This window comes from Melopsittacus undulatus, chromosome 6, assembly GCF_012275295.1.
Source record: "Melopsittacus undulatus isolate bMelUnd1 chromosome 6, bMelUnd1.mat.Z, whole genome shotgun sequence".
Lineage (NCBI taxonomy): Eukaryota > Metazoa > Chordata > Aves > Psittaciformes > Psittaculidae > Melopsittacus > Melopsittacus undulatus.
The window spans coordinates 25,256,289-25,271,932 of record NC_047532.1 but is presented as its reverse complement, the minus strand read 5'-3'; the positions used below and the strand labels follow the sequence as shown (position 1 = coordinate 25,271,932).

The following is a 15,644-nucleotide window of genomic DNA, read 5'->3' as shown; positions in this document are numbered from 1 at the left end:
AAGTTTGAATAATCTGACTCCATCTGTCTAAGGAAAATCTAAATTTTAAAATGTGTCTAATAAATCTTTCAGATAAGAAATGACAGGAAACTTTCCAAGCTCTCCACACAGCTACTCTGACTTTGTCTTAAGACTCTGTTAAATAGCACAACATGAAAATTCATGACATCTTAAAATGAATAATTTCAACGGAAATGCAACTAAAGTCACAGTTGCTTTTTGCCATTGTTAGCATTAGTCGCTGTGAGAGGAAAAGGTAGCAATGTAAAATTTCCATGAGCATCTACGCGTCCAAAAGTCTAACTGCTGAAGGTAGTGCAGCTCAGAGATCTTTTGGACATCTGGCTGTCACTTTACAATTCACCAAAGCATGCCATGGAGATTGCCATATGAAAACGCTGTGTTTCAGAAGCATATGGACCCAATCCCCCTGAGGGCAAACTGCAGGTATCTCTTTACAGAAATCTTCAGTTCTACTCCAGCTGTTGGATGAATGGTCTAGGCATAGCTAACAACTTTGAATCACACAGAAAATAATCTTGCAACTGCTCTCACTAATCTCTGTGAGGAAATACACACACACTTTATCAGAAAAACAAATTTAAAATTTCAGGGATACTCTAGATTCCTTGTTCTTTGAAGATAAAATAGTAGTGGTGTAGAAGCTACCTTCTTCATGTTCAGCACTGTGTACTGGTTGAAATAGTATACTACTAAGTGCTGAAAGAGAAACTCAGTTTCACCAAACAAGGTCATAGTGAAGTCACACATTTTAATGAAAGGAATGTGTTAACAACCTTAGTAACTGAGATATAAAAGTGCTTTTTTCCATTCCACATCTACCCCAGGTAGCCTTCCAGATGGGTCAAATCCATTTTTCTTCTGAGAGTTATGTATGTTTCTGAATTAGCAGCAACATCCTCAATGCTTAGAAGCAAAGGTATAGTATGTACACTGGTTTTGGCACCTGTGATGAAAGGCTAACACTTGAGAAAACAATAAAATCCCTCAGCAGCCTCCCTCAACTCATGTGACTTGCCAGATACTGGTTTTTTGTTAAGACTGATAGCAAATGTGGCCTTATCTTTTGCATGCATGACAACTAAACTATGCAAGAATATATATACATGAGGATAAGAATGTGCTTCCCAAGGGATAAAAGAAAAGCATTTGCTTGGACTGTGGAAAATATTTGCCTCATTTCATGTAGGTATAAATATATAGAAAGCATAAAAATGTATTTTACATATAAAAAAATGAAAGATTGATATATCTATTTATGGAATATATTTACAGTGCAGTATTTTTTGTTTACCAAGCAAAAGCAGTTTCTATCTCTTATGTGCAGATGCTCCCTACCAGTTTTTGTCTTTACTACTCAACAAAAGCCGTAAATAATTTCTAATCAGTATATTCACTTTTGTAAGTTCACAATTCCCACTTCAGCAGAGCCTTTTGTCCTGGTCATCATCCCACTGATGGGCTGCATAATGCACTGATATCTGGCTGCATTTCAATTTACAACAGTAAATCATTTACTGATGCTAAATCATTTACCAACGGAAATACAGCTTTACAAAGAAAATATGAAAGCTCACATTTATGAAAGTTAACACAAAGTATTTCAGCTAGAAAAGATGGGAAGAGTTGCTACTGAAGGAAACTGCATAAGTAGTCTCATATAACAGAATCTGTAGTTTTAGCTTACACAGTTTTACCTTTGACTGCTGTTATATCAGGAAATAGCAAATGCAAGACCCTCCAGAACATCAGATCAAAGGGAGAAAGTAAATTAGTAACTAGGGAGACATAAAACCTCCCATGTGCAGTGAGCATTGTCTCCCTGAGAAAATTACCTGGCTAAGTTACACCCACAAAATTCCAGTACAAGAGCAAATGGCTTTGAGCTGACAGAGGAGAGATTTAGGTTAGATATTAGGGAAAAGTTCTTCACTGTGAGGGTGCTGAGGCCCTGGCACAGGTTGCCCAGAGAAGCTGTGGCTGCCCCATCCCTGGCAGTGCTCATAGCCAGGTTGGACGGGGCTTGGAGCAACCTGGGTCTAGTAGAAGGTGTCCCTGCTTGTGACAAGGGGTTTGGAACCGTTCTGTGATTCTATGATTATTCAGAATGCTGTGGTGCCATCTTGTGGCAATCCTTTTTATAGCCTTTTTGTCATTAAGGTTCTACGAATTGACTGTTTCGAAATAGCATTAAAATAACCAGATTTGCTGTAGTGAGAGTTTAAGCTATATGTTTTAGACTTTTTTCTTCGGAAAAAAAATATTTCAGAGGAAGCTCAACATCAGTGTGCCAACACTATCACAATATTGCTGTATGCAAACCTGAACTGTGTTGAACTTTCCTAGCCTGAAGTTATTAATGTAGACAAATATCAGCAGGGTTGTGCCTTCCTAATAAAATAAAAACAAAAGTGATTGACAATTTATATTTATAAAAGTTACATTGGGCTAAAATTTTTGTCAGTGTTCCCCTTGAGATTAATCTCACTAGAAGGATACGCACAAACACACAAAGAAAAAAAAAAGAAATGAACAGTTTTCTTGCCCTTTTCCATTCCAATTTGGAAGCATCACCAAAAATGCTGGTTTTAGAAGGACCATGTTTCTCTGAGAACATTTCTCATCACTTAGTTTAGGAGGAAATTCTGTCTTTTTTCAAATAATTGTATTTGTTACTTCTCACTGGTTCTATCACTACATCAGTGATAGGAGAGTTAGATATTGCAGTTATCTTAGTTGTTACAAATTGAAGATATTTACTGGCATTTTCCTCTTTTTAAATCTCAGCTGTTCTTAAATTAGCTGTATTGGCTTCTCTGAAGCAAAGTCAGTTACATAACTTTTTTCTTTTGGTATCAAAACCAGCTATTCAGTAGCAGCATATGCATTTTACTGTACAACCATCATTGTCCAGACTTCTTGTTCTACAGCATACCATATATTTATTGGCAATAATCATACCCCATCTTAACTTTTGCCTCTCTAAGCCAAGGCCAAAGCATGTTAATAAGAAGAGCTAGGTTGCTAGACATCATCATTAGCACATAGCCTAGAAAGTGCCTTTCAAAGCAGAACCTGGATAATCATAACTGTGAAGTATATTTAAGGTAAAAGAGCACTTTGGCCTCATATAGAAGTGTCCGTCCCTCCCTAGCTCTAACTGGAATGCGTCTCTATTTTCCTGCATTTGCTCAGTTTTTCCATCAGTAGCACAACACTGGCTCATAGGCTGTCTATAATCACTACTAAAATCCAGTCATTCTCCACCTTTATTGTGGCTGACAAACATCCAGCTTTAGCATTTGTAACTCTGTCACTAGCTGATCTTCTAGGGCCATAAACAACATATTGGGCTTATCACAGAGCACATTTTTTTTGACTTAGACCAGTGGAGTATATGCTGTTTAGTACTGTTATATAGGAAAACTCTCAGCAGCAAGTTATTATTCTAATTTCTTATTAATATCTTCCTTAGACCACCTTAGTTTGCCCTGCTTAGTATTCATACAGGGGTAGTATTCCAGCAGAAGGTTAATCTTCTACTTTTTCATCAAAATAGGGTTGTATCAATTTATATATGTATATATATCTACAGGGGTGTTGTCATTTATGGGTTTATCACTTTGAAGCTACAGTACACTTGGATATGACTACTGGTTGCCAACCACATTATAAGACAAATAAACATTTGAAGTAATAGGATAAAAGCTGGCGAAAGCCAGACTTCTGCCGTTCAAATAAAGAGTTGCACCTCTATAAGCTTATATGTTGCAACTAGCAGTAACAAAAGTCAGGATGATACTGTGGCAGCTGACAAAAGGATTTCCCTGGGCACTAGAACACAGAAGAGTATGAGCCAGATCACATAACAGACAGCACAGCCTCGGTGCTTTACATATGCATATATGCTAAATATGCGCATACATATATTTTATATAAAACATATAAATATGCACATTTAAGTACATGAGAAGTTTGTAATTCAAATAAAGGAGATTCACCTACTCTGTGTCACTAAAAAGCTGCCAGTCTTAAACTCACAAATTGTGGTTCATTGAAGAGTTCCGTAATGCAGGCATCTTCTGTAAAAGGGTGGATTTCATTCACTGAGAAAAGAAAAACTTAAGTAATACACTGGACACTGTTGATATATTATGTAACTTCAAGGAACACTAATAGGATTAACTGCCCATAGGGACATTTAATTTCATATGCATGCAACACCAATTGTTCAGTGTTGTAAGATGAGTGATACTGCTATTCAATACTATCTCTTTTTCAAGTCTGTTTAATTATTGAAATAACAATAGTACTGAAATTGCTGAATACCCAAAAAGGAAAAAAACAAAGACAGTCCAAACTGAAACACATGGAATCCCATTCTGAGTGAGACAAACTAATAATTTATGAAGTTAAAGGAAATGCACTAAACAATCTCTAAAATCAAGGGGGTTACTCAGGTTCCAAGTTAAGACTTTACTGTTTGGAGCACTTGCAGAACTGAAACTCAGCAGGCTGACAGGTAACTGGTTTGTGGGTCATGCAATAGTTTGAAAGGTATTTCTCATGAACGTTGAAAGACATTATGTAGTTTTATTTTGTGCTCTTCTTTCTAGGAGACATCCTCCTCAGTTGATGGGTTAGGACACAGGAAATGGCAGAGTTCTGCCCAAATAAAGGAATCAGAATTTCCTTTGGTAAAAATTTAACCACCACCAAATTACTTTTTTTTTTTTTTTGAGCATAGGTCTTATTTTCAGAAGTGATCCAGGAGTTCACATTTTATCGATGGTATGTCAGATATTAATAAAGAGTTTTAAAAAACAGTAAGTGAATTGCATGTTGTACATTTGTCAAGTGCAATCACAACTCAGTTGTGGTTGAAGCCCAGGCAGCAGCTAAGTACCACACAGATGCTAAATTTGGCTGCAACACTGAGATGGGAAGGAGAATTGAAAAAAAACAAGGAGAGATAAAACCTGTGGGTTGAGATACAAACAAACACAACACCCTGGGACTGTGCCAGGCAGATCCCTGAAGGAGCCAGTAGCTGCTCTCCTGAAGTCCAGAATAAGGAAAGTGGCTGAGATGGAGGTTCAGGGGAGACCATCCTCTCTTTTCCTGGTGCTACAGAAGAGGACTGCCTGTGAGAGGAGCAGCCCCAGCCAGGATGTGCATCGTGTTTAGGGAGTCTCTTTTTGGGGGAAACATGGAGCTCTTCCTCATTTTGGGGCACCCTCAAGAGCTTTGTGGTGGCAGCCACATGGTGGCATGCCCCAAAGTGCCTGGCCCTCACTGCTGTCCGGCTCCATCCCTCCCATAGACCTGGTAATGAGAGCTCCCAGCACTGGGGCTGAGTTGCTGCTGACACCTGTCTGTCACCTTTCAGACCCTGCTTCTCAGGGACCAGAATGAAACATGGGTGTCAAGAGTTTTGGGGATCACATCTGCAACAGCAAGGGCAGCTGAGCATGGGGTGAGGCTGCTCAGGGGGACCACAGCCTCTCAGTGCCTTCTGGGACCCAGAGACATATACAGAGATTAAACTCTCATGGAAATTTTGATTGGAAAATGCTGGCAGGGGGCAGGTGGCTCTTTGGTAGTTCACAAAGGCTGCCTCTGAGCAGAATCTTCTTATCAGAGGTCCCAAGCCATGCCAAGTATGGAGGTGGTTTTCTGTCCTTCCCCAGCACTCCAGGGGAGCAGAAGGGCAGGATGTTTGTGAGCAGCTCTCTGGTATTCAGAGGAAAACCCAACCCTTGCAGGGCTTTCAGCAAAATCCCCCTTTGGCACAGCAGCTGGCAAAGCTCCAGCCTTCTCCTTCCATGCCAGCAATAAGACACAGGAACAGGTTCGCATGTGGCTCATGTCACAACTCACAACATCTGTCTGCTTAACCTGAGACATGTGACACCTCCAGCACTGGGCCATGTTCCCGTGTTTCATACCACATACCCATTAATATTGCAGGGTGCCACACTGCTGCAGGCACTGCGTAACCCACTCTGGAGCTGCGGCTGTATTGCAGGGTGGTGTCAGCTCATGTCCCCACAAGCACCGCCCTGTGCCGGGAGTCAGCTGGGCTGGGGAGGGATTGAGAGGCTGAATCTGTAACGGATCCTCACCAGGTGATTGGTGTTTAAGGCTTTGATCTGCTGCTTCTTGATTGTATTCCAGCCCCTTGATGGAATTTCTCATATGTAACTGAACCCCACTAATCCATCCTGGCCATATATAATGGATGGCACTGGATTGAAGGAATACAAACGTGGCTGAATATCAGCAACAGATGTTCGGCAGCAGTGTGGTGGGTCCCTCTGACAAAGATCCCCCACTGCCAGTACTTGCCCCATGTGCCAGCCACTGCAAAACACTTCTTGTCCCCAAAACCTAGTGTGGAGGTAGGCACAGTGACCAGCTTTGGCGATTCTCTGTTGGCCTGAACAGCAGGACAAGGCTTGGAGCCAAGCCACCGAGCCACTATTTCCAGGACTGGTGCCGGTGCCACCCACTGAGCTCCAGCACTGCCACTCGATGCTCCGGTGAAATATTAATGTAACGCTCAGTGCACTCCCTGCCCCAGCGCTGCAGCCGCGGCCTTAGCCCGCTCCAGGGCTGCTCAACCTCCAGCCTCCCCTCCTGCCCAGTACTGAGCATTACTTCTTGAACAGGGGTGAAGCTGCACCCACTTTTGGGTGTTGCCTGGACAGAACCCGACCTCCTGCGCTCAGCGGAGGGCTCCCAGCTGCCTCCTGCCCTTTGCCGCTGGCTCAGACGCCCCTCCTCGGAAGGTAAGGCCCCGCTGGGGTTGTGGGTGCCCCCCTCTCCTTGGAAAAGCCAGCCCGCCGTGGGCATGAGGCATCCGGAGAAGAGCTGGTGGAGACGTGGGCTGCCCCGGGCTTGGTCCTCAGCTGCTGGGGCATCGCTGTGTCCCACGGGGAAAGAAGGCGCAGCAGATGCTCTGCAGCTCCATCCCGTTTTCTGATGGAAACGCTCAGCACTGGGTCTTTCCCGGGAGAGGTTTCCCTCAAGAACTGGGGTGATGTGCTGAGCATCCCCACGGGGTACCCCTTACCCTGTCCCTCCTGGGGGCCCTGGGAGTGTTGGGAGGGAGGCATCTCCCCTTGCCTGACCTCCTTCTCCAGGAGGAAGCCTGCGCCTCTCCCCCCGGCAGCCACCCGGCCCGGCTGGGGATGGAGCCCGGCAGCTTGGTACCGGCGGAGCTGAAGCTCCGCAAGCCCTCACAGCGAGCCAGGATCCCGGAGCCCTTCTTCACCCACCCGGTAGGTCGCTGGCTCCGCCCGCGGGCCCCGGCCTATCCCCTTCTAGCTGTCCCACACACACACACCCCGATCTTCTCGTGACTGCCCATGCAGCATGGAGCGGCCGAGCCGGCGGAACCCAAGGCGCCGGACCCCGTGGAGGCAGAAGCGGACTTCTTGGTACCCACACATGACGAGTGGGGCCGCCCCATCCACGAGTGGAAGAGGCAGGTTATGGTACGGCGGCTGCGGGCCCGGCTGGTGGACCAGGAGGAGCTCGGCGGCCAGGTACGGGCGTCCCGGGGATGGGAAGAGACCGGACCCACGATGCTAGCCTGGAGGCCGCCCTCTGACGGACCCTCTCCGCAGGACGAGGGCTCCTGGAGCTTTTCGCCCTCCCGTCAGGCCATGTTGGGCCCCTTCGGGGAGCTGCTGACCGAGGCAGACCTGCAGCATCTGGAACGGACGGTGGAGAGCCTGCGGCTGAGGCGGCGGGGCGAGGCGTACCAGAGCGAGCTGCGGCGGCTGGCGCGGGAGCTACGCGCCCTCCTGCCCGCCCCGCTGCTCAGCATCACCGTGCGCAGCCCCCCGCCCGCTCCCGGGCAGCCGCTGCCCCTCTGGTGTGGCCGCTTGGCGGGCGCCGTGAGCAGCCTGGCCGCGATGCTGGCACACGCCGAGGGGGCGCGGGTCTCCTCTCTCAGCGCTCCCCCCGCCTCTCCCCCCGCCGCCGCCGTCGGGCAGCCCCGAGAGACGGCGGGCAGCCTGGCGCAACGGGAGATCCGGCAGTACGGGGTCTGCGTCCGCAGCCTCCGCGGGGCTTTCGAGCCCCCCTGGGGGGCGCCAGAAGAGAAGGCGGGCGGGGGGAAAGGTACGGAGGCCGCCAGCGACTCGGGCATCAGCTGCGAGGAGGGGTTTTCCGACGGCGGCGGCGGATCCCCGGGGCCAGGGCCGGAGTGGGGCAGCCTTAGGAAGGAACGGATCGTGATGCTCTTCCTGAGCCACTGGAAACGGTCCTCTTCCTACGGGCCCTCCTTGCCGGCCGCCGGGGACCCCCGGGAGGCAGCGGCGACGGGGGAGTGGGGAACGGCCCGCCTGGCGCGGCAGAGGGAGGCCATCCAGCGGCTTCTGGGCGGCTGGCGGGAAGCTGCCTCCCGCCGTCCCCCGCCGCCGCCGCCCCCTACCAGCGCCCTGCTCTCTCCGGAGCAGTTCGTGGTGTTGGCCGGCGGGAAGGCAGCAGACTACGACAGCCTGTCACTGGAGCTCTTCATGCTGGGCTATTTCCGCATCCTGGAGCAGGAGCTGTCCCCCGAGGAGCGCCGCGGCCGCCACCTCCTCTGCTTCGAAGTGTTCGAGCAGCTGGGCCGGCATGGCTGGCATGCGGTGCGCGCTTTCCACCGAGCCGTCACCGACGAAATCGCAGCCGGCCGGCGGGGCTGGCAGGACGGTTTCGAGGACATCAAGGAGAAGTATTTCGGATCCTCCCAGAGCTCAGCCTGGCAGCTGGGGGAGGCCGGAGGAGATGGGGAGGAGATCTGCCGCTACATCGACCGCAGCTTCGCCTTCTGGAAGGAGAAGGAAGCCGAGATCTTCAGCTTAGAGGAGTGATGCCCACCTGCTGGCGGGGAGGGCTGCGTGAAACCGCGGGCTGCAATAAAGGCCTTTTTTTTCTGTCTGAGCTGAGTGAAGCTTCCTGAGGTGATGAAGAAAGCTATTTGTGTGGAGGGGGACCACCCCAGCACCATGACCCCCCCCACACACCCTCTCCAGGACCAGTGTTTTGGCCCCTGGGGCGGCCTCACTCCTTGCGGTGAGGCGGCCGCCGCTGTTTATTTGTGGCTGAGGATGAGTGAGATAACATCCTATATTTAACACAACATCACAACGATAGCCAGAGGGAGTAGGGACATCGCAGAGACCCCCAGCGACTGGAAGGTCGGGGCAATGCTGCAGGAACCCCCAGGCTTGTGGTGCCCAGCTGGCTTCCAAAACAGCAAAGCCACAGGGCGACAGGGATGGGGAGGAGCAGGCAGCTCTGCTTGCACGGTGCCTTTAAGAACAGGGAGCGGTGTCCCAGTGCCGCCTAAAAATAGTGTGCTGCCCTGTCCCGGCTGGATCCCGTGTCTCAACAAGAGTGTCTCTCTCCAGTGCCGGACCGAGGCTACTTCCCTCTCGGCAGGCCGGCCGGAGGGCTGCAGAGCCCAGGTGAGAGCGGGAGGGAGTGAGACAGAGCGGGCTGAACCCACCCCCAAAACCACACCCACCCCCTAAAAATCGGTGGCAGCTCCGGCAGAGCAGCTTCGGAGCATGGGGAGGCCACGGGTGGACGTGGGAATGGGGGGATCCAGGGAGCACTTCCCTGGTCCCTGCCGGTTCCTGTAGATCAGGCGCTGGGAAGGTGCGGCTGTGCGGAGGGAGGGAGATGTCATCGCCTTTTCCTGGCAGGGGCACCCCTGCCACGCTCCGCGGGGGCTCTGTCAGCCAGCGAGGCACTGCACTCATCCCCAGCACCATGGTGAGGAATGTGGACGACTTTGACTTCTGCCTGCCTTCACATGCCCAGGGCATGCTGGAGGGGCTGCAGCGGCTACGTGCCAACCCCAAGCTGGCAGATGTGACTCTGGTGGCAGACGGGCGGGAGTTCCCCTGCCACCGCGGCATCCTGGCCCTCTGCAGCCACTACTTCTATGCCATGTTCTCCGGTGACTTCGCCGAGAGCATTGCAGCACGGGTGGAGCTGAAAGAGGTGGACCCTGATGCCCTGGAGATGCTGCTCGACTTTGCCTACACGGGGAAGGTCACCATCAACCAGGAGAACGTGGAGGGGCTGATGCGGACCTCCAGCCAGCTGCACTTCCCCACTATCCAGAAGGTCTGCAGCCGCTACCTCCGGCAGCAGATGGATGCCACCAACTGCCTAGGTATCTGCGAGTTCGGCGAGAGCCAAGGCTGCCCTGAGGTCTCCTCCAAGGCCTGGTCTTTCTTGCAGGAGAACTTTGAAGCTGTCTCTCTGCAGGAGGAGTTCCTCCAGCTCTCCAAGGAGAGGTTAGCTGCTTACCTCTCCAAGGACCAGCTGCAGGTGCAGGAGGAGCAGAGCCTGGCTGAGGCTGTGCTGCGCTGGGTACGCCATGACCCAGGGTCCCGAGCCCAGTTCCTTCCTGAGCTGCTGGAGCTGGCCCACCTCGTCTTGCTGCCTGACCAGTACCTGCAGAACCTGCTTACCACTGAGCCCCTTATCCGTGACTCAGATGCCAGCAAGGCTCTCGTCACACGATCCCGCATCACGGTGGGTACCCCCTGCCCCAAATCCCACTCCACAAACTGGTGGCTCAGCTTGGACCCTGATGGTCCTGTCCTGGCCTCTCTATCAGGGCCAGAGCGATGCTGGTGTGCAGAATTCCCCCACCTCACTGCAGAAGCTGGAGGAGGTGCTGGTGGTGGTTGGTGGCCGCGTGCTGGAGGAGGGTGAGGATGAGGACAGGGGGCTGCAGATGCCGGCCACCCCCAGGAACTTTGCCTTTTACAACCCCAAAAGTAGTAAGTGTGCATGGCATGGATAGGGCAAGTGTACACCCCTTACATGTTAATTAACCCTCCATCTACCTCGAAGCCACCTCTTGTCAAATGATCTGGTGTTAGGAGGAGCACTGGGGAAAAATGGGGGGGAGGGGAGGAATGAAACAGGGCTGGCTTAAAAGTATCATCACTGTCTGAGGGGGGTCTCATCACTTGGCTCTGCTGGGTTTCAGGGCGATGGATGGCTCTGCCTGACTTCCCTGATTACAACAAATGGGGCTTTTCCCTGGTGGCTCTGAACAACGATGTTTATGTCACAGGTAGGCATTAGTGTGGGGTGGGTGTCCCCAGGGAGTGGGGTGGAGGGTGAAGGGCAAAGATGTGGGCACAGAGCACTGGCATGGGGCCAGGGGCTACCCTCCTCTCCCAGCAAAGCCCTCTCCTAGCTCCCCTCTTGGGTGGATCTGGCAGGGGGTGCCCAGAGATGGCTGCACTCACAGGGGTGTCAACCTGACCTGTCCCTTCCCAGGTGGCTCCCGTGGGTCCCAGAACGACACATGGTCAACAACTCAGGCCTGGTGCTTCTGCCCCAGGGACGGTGCCTGGAAGCCCATCGCTTCCATGCTGAAAGCCCGGACAAACCACACCAGTGCTGTCCTCAATGGCGAGATCTATGTCATTGGGGGTAAGGCTGCAAAGACCCCATGGGTGTTGCTGGGGCAGGGGTTAGTGGGTGCCCCAGAGCAGTGGGCAGTGTCCTGCCGCCTTGCAGGGACAACGGTGGACGTGGTGGAGGTGGAGCGCTATGACCCATACAACAAGAGCTGGTGTGCCATCAGCCCGGCCCTCAAGTATGTGAGCAATTTTGCAGCCGCCAGCTGCTTGGGCAAGCTCTACCTGGTGGGTTCCTGCGCCGTCAAGTACAATGCACTCACCCTGCAGTGCTACAACCCTGTCCAAGGTGAGAGCTGGCCCTGCCGCTGCATCCCACCAACATCTTCCTGGGAAGCAAGACTGAGGGTGATCCCCCAGGCAGGCAGCATCCTGTGCCACTGGGCACGTTCTTGTGGGATGCAAGTGGGTGCTAATGGGGTTCTGGTGATGGCTGTGGCACAGGGTAGGGGGCCAGCCAGGAGTATAGCTGCTGGCAGCACAGCCCAGACCAGAGTTTCAGTGAAGATGGATCCCTGTGGCAGAGGGGTGGGGGAATACTGCCCCCCTTCAGGAGAAGCCAAACCCCTGTGACAAATGCCACCTGCTTGGGTAGTGGTCTCCCATACCACCACTACAAAAACTATCCCCACAGACATTTTTTAATGCAAGAGCCTTATCTGGAATGGGGACCACGGGTGCCATCCTGCCTGGCTCTCTGTCCCCTCCCTTTCAAACTGCCCCTTAAATAGCCATGGGCTAGGCAAAGCTTTTTTTGGTCACTGGCAGCTGCATCAAGAGCCAAGGGTGGGACTCGCTGCTGATGGCTGCTCCTTGCAGATTTGTGGAGTGTGATCACATCCCCCTTCATCCCCAAATACCTCTCGGCCCCACGTTGTGCCACCTTGCGTGGGCTCATCTACCTTATCGGGGACAACACCAAGAAGGTCCACGTGTATGATCCAGAGGCCAACATCTGGCAGAAGGTAGCGGGATGGTGGGCTGGGACAAAGCACTCCCAGGGACGTGGGCCAGGTGTTCCCTCCCTGTCAGCACCCCACAACCATACCCTGACTCCTGCTCCCTCCTGCCTGCTCATCCACTGCTCATCTCTTAACCCTTGTGGACCTGAAGATGCCCCAATCATTCCTTCCCTGCTTCGCCTTCACCTGCACTAGGAGCATGGCTTTTGTACATAGTTGCCGATTTTAAGCAGTGTTCACAATGCAGAAGCCTACAGGATGAGGGGTTTTCAGCAGGGCTTGTAGGCCTCCTGCCTTTGCACGCTAACAAAATCCTGCCTGTCCCCTCCACTCACCCGGGGCCCCCCACAGCACCCCGAACCTTGCTCCTATACAAGCAGAACAGGGAAATGCTGCTAAAAGCAAGACATGCCTGCAGGGACACCCAAACCTTGCAGGGAGGATGGGGCAAGGGGGATGTACCTGGCGCGTTAATCTCCTCTTCAGTGGGATTGGGAGGGCCCCAAGGAAGGTCCCAGTCATCTCACCAGGGTGAGATGCTTGGAACCCTCACACAGGTGCAACTTCTCCACACACTCCATGAGAATGGTGGGATGGTGGCATTGGGTGACCGGCTCTTCGTCACCGGCGGCCACTGGAAGGGCATGAATGGGGACTACCGGGTGGAAATGGAGGTGTACGACTGTGCCAAGGACCTCTGGACACGGGAGGGCTCCCTGCCTTGCCTATGGCTCTTCCACAGCTCCTCCTCCATCTTCATGGACACCTCCAAGTGGACAGAGGCTTTCCAGGGTGACCATAGGTAGTAGGAGCCTGCAATATTGACTGTCATCCTGTGTGGCTGCTCTTTCCCCTCTTGCCTCTCCTCTCTGCCAGCTCAGCTCTGCAGAACTGGGGGGAGATGGAAACCCCTCTGCCAAGCTGGCCAGGGCATCAGGAGCATGTATATCCCCCTGCCCAGCCACCACTGGGAAAAGGCTTTTCCTTATAAACATGCTTTGGCTAACACTCTCTTTTCGTTCGGTTGTTTGGTTCTGGTTTCTTTAAGAACTGCCTTTTCCCCATCCTCCAAAACCACAAAGCTTTTAGAGTATTTAGAGGCCTCTCGAAGTGTGGCCTATTCCACCAGAGATTGGCATTGCTGCTTGGTGGCCATGGCTGCTTTTCCCATAATGTTGGCATCTAGCATGGGGGAACATGAAGGGGATTGGGTGAATCCTCTCTTTCCTGACACCCAAACTTCCCCAGCACTTTGCTTGCCAAGACTAGAGTGTAAGACCTGCTCCAGAGTCATTTGATGGTTTAGCTGTTCTGTGTTAAGTTTCTACTTTTGAAGCATTAAAAATGCACACTGTGAGTTGGTGGGAGCCCCATGGGCCACACAGGGTTTTACATACAGAGGGTCACTTGTAACAGCCAGTGTCCAGTCTCCAGGAAGATCGCCCCAGGCTGTTGTGCGAGTCTCTGTGCCAGGCACTGCCCTTGCACTCACTGCGACCCGCTGTGCCAGCAGGGCTGCTCAAGGAGCTACAGCTTCTGCTGGAAGATACCCACCAGCCCTGGGGCATGCTTTAGGAAGGAGGGTCCAAGGGGGACCCCAGAACAGGAGCAGGGGACAGCAGAGATGAGGTACCATGGACCTGGGCAGCAGAGCCAGGCACTGTAATTCTGGGGCCAGGGAAATTATAGAATGGTTTCAGCTGGGGTGTCCAACACAAGAAGGACATGGAGCTGCTCAAGCGAGTCCAGAGGAGGCCACACAGATGCTTCCAAGGCTGAAGCACCTCTGCTATGGAGACAGGCTGAGAGAGCTGGGCTTGTTGAGCCTGGAAAAGGCTTCAGGGAGACCTTAGAGCAGCTTCCAGTGCCTAAAGGGACCTTAAGGAGAATATGGAGAGGTACTTTTACAAGGACATGTAGTGACAGGACAAGGGGGAATGGCTTTCAGTAATTTCTCTCTCAGCAGATTTCCCTGACCAGCCTCCCAGCAGAAACCAGGTTACTTGTATCACTTTAGCTTCCCTGCAATATATTAGCAGTTAATGTTTAGTGGCAGAAGCCACTGTCCTTTGCAACTAATCTTCAAAGCAATGTCCTGATAACACTGCATATTTGATTAAAGCAAATTCTTCCCTCATGGTTTTCCATACCAGGCATTCCCTGCCCATGGCACAGGGCCCAGGCTGTGGGCACCACAGATACACTCCCTGCTTTGTCTCCAATAGCCTCCAATCTGAGGCAGGATGGGTGCAGGGCTACGTGCCTTAGCAAGGGCTGCAGGAGTGGCACCTGGGCAGGTTGGGCATGCAGCAAGGGAGCCCCCCAGTTTATTTCTTAGTAGCACTTAAGCTGTGCCAGAAACACTGAGAGACAGCCCAAACTGCACCTGGCTCCACCTTCCCTGAGGGATCCAGGCACACAGGCAGGGAGGAGGCAGTCTCCTTGGGCTGGACCTTACTCAGGACGGCTCTCCTGTGTATTATGTTCCAAGTTGGAATTGTGTTTTTAAGTTTTCATTTTTTTTATAAGAGGGAGGGGAAGAGAAGACAGAGAAGGACAATTTGATACTTTTCTCACCAGCTCCTGTGCTGGACTTAAGAGGTGCCTCCTGGAGGGAGCACCAGATATGGGTGCTTGGCTCAGCTCTCCCAGGACAGAACACACCTCTCCCCAGCCCAAGAGCTGTGAAAAGCAGGGAGGTGAGAAGGGAGGGCGAGCTGCCTTCTGAGATCTGCCATCAGGGTTTCTTTTGCCGCAGATTGACTAAACTCCATGCTGCTCCATCTTGACTCTCCAAACCTATCTTTCAAGAGCAGAAGCAGCAGGAATATCTGGGAGCAAAAGAAGGTGGCAGAGGCAAGCGCTACCTAATGTATGTGCTGGAGGCCCACTTACTTCAACAATACAGAAGTGAAGAGTTACTGTAAGCTAGGCCAAGTGAGCTGCAGCATTAGTATAAAGCCATGAATTTTAGCTTAACTGACTTCTACTGTAGCACAAACGGATGAGATGGTCAAGCCACCTGTCCCAAACAACAGGATAGGTTTTGTGTGCTCAAGAAAACAGCCTAGGATCCAGGACCATCTCCCAAAGCTTCAGGGAACACGGGGAGCAGGAAAGGTACATGGAAACCTCACAACCCTGTGCAGGACTATGCACAAAATGGTAGGTACCACAGTACCAACTTCCCTTTAAGACTGCACAGTTTCTCATG

General features: G+C 51.6%; 2 protein-coding genes across 2 annotated transcripts; both read left to right on the top strand.

Annotated features, from left to right (window-relative positions):
• The first annotated feature begins 7,214 nt into the window (after positions 1-7,214).
• Positions 7,215-8,926, top strand: ESPNL (espin like). Its single transcript, XM_034063550.1, has 2 exons — positions 7,215-7,304; positions 7,398-8,926. The coding sequence occupies exons 1-2, from the start codon at positions 7,215-7,217 to the stop codon at positions 8,886-8,888; spliced, it is 1,581 nt and encodes a 526-aa protein (XP_033919441.1). The 3' UTR covers positions 8,889-8,926.
• Positions 8,927-9,792: 866 nt separating this feature from the next.
• KLHL30 (kelch like family member 30) lies at positions 9,793-13,262 on the top strand. Its single transcript, XM_031050891.2, has 7 exons — positions 9,793-10,545; positions 10,658-10,817; positions 11,030-11,116; positions 11,326-11,481; positions 11,569-11,757; positions 12,288-12,433; positions 12,988-13,262. The coding sequence occupies exons 1-7, from the start codon at positions 9,793-9,795 to the stop codon at positions 13,234-13,236; spliced, it is 1,740 nt and encodes a 579-aa protein (XP_030906751.1). The 3' UTR covers positions 13,237-13,262.
• Positions 13,263-15,644: the final 2,382 nt, after the last annotated feature.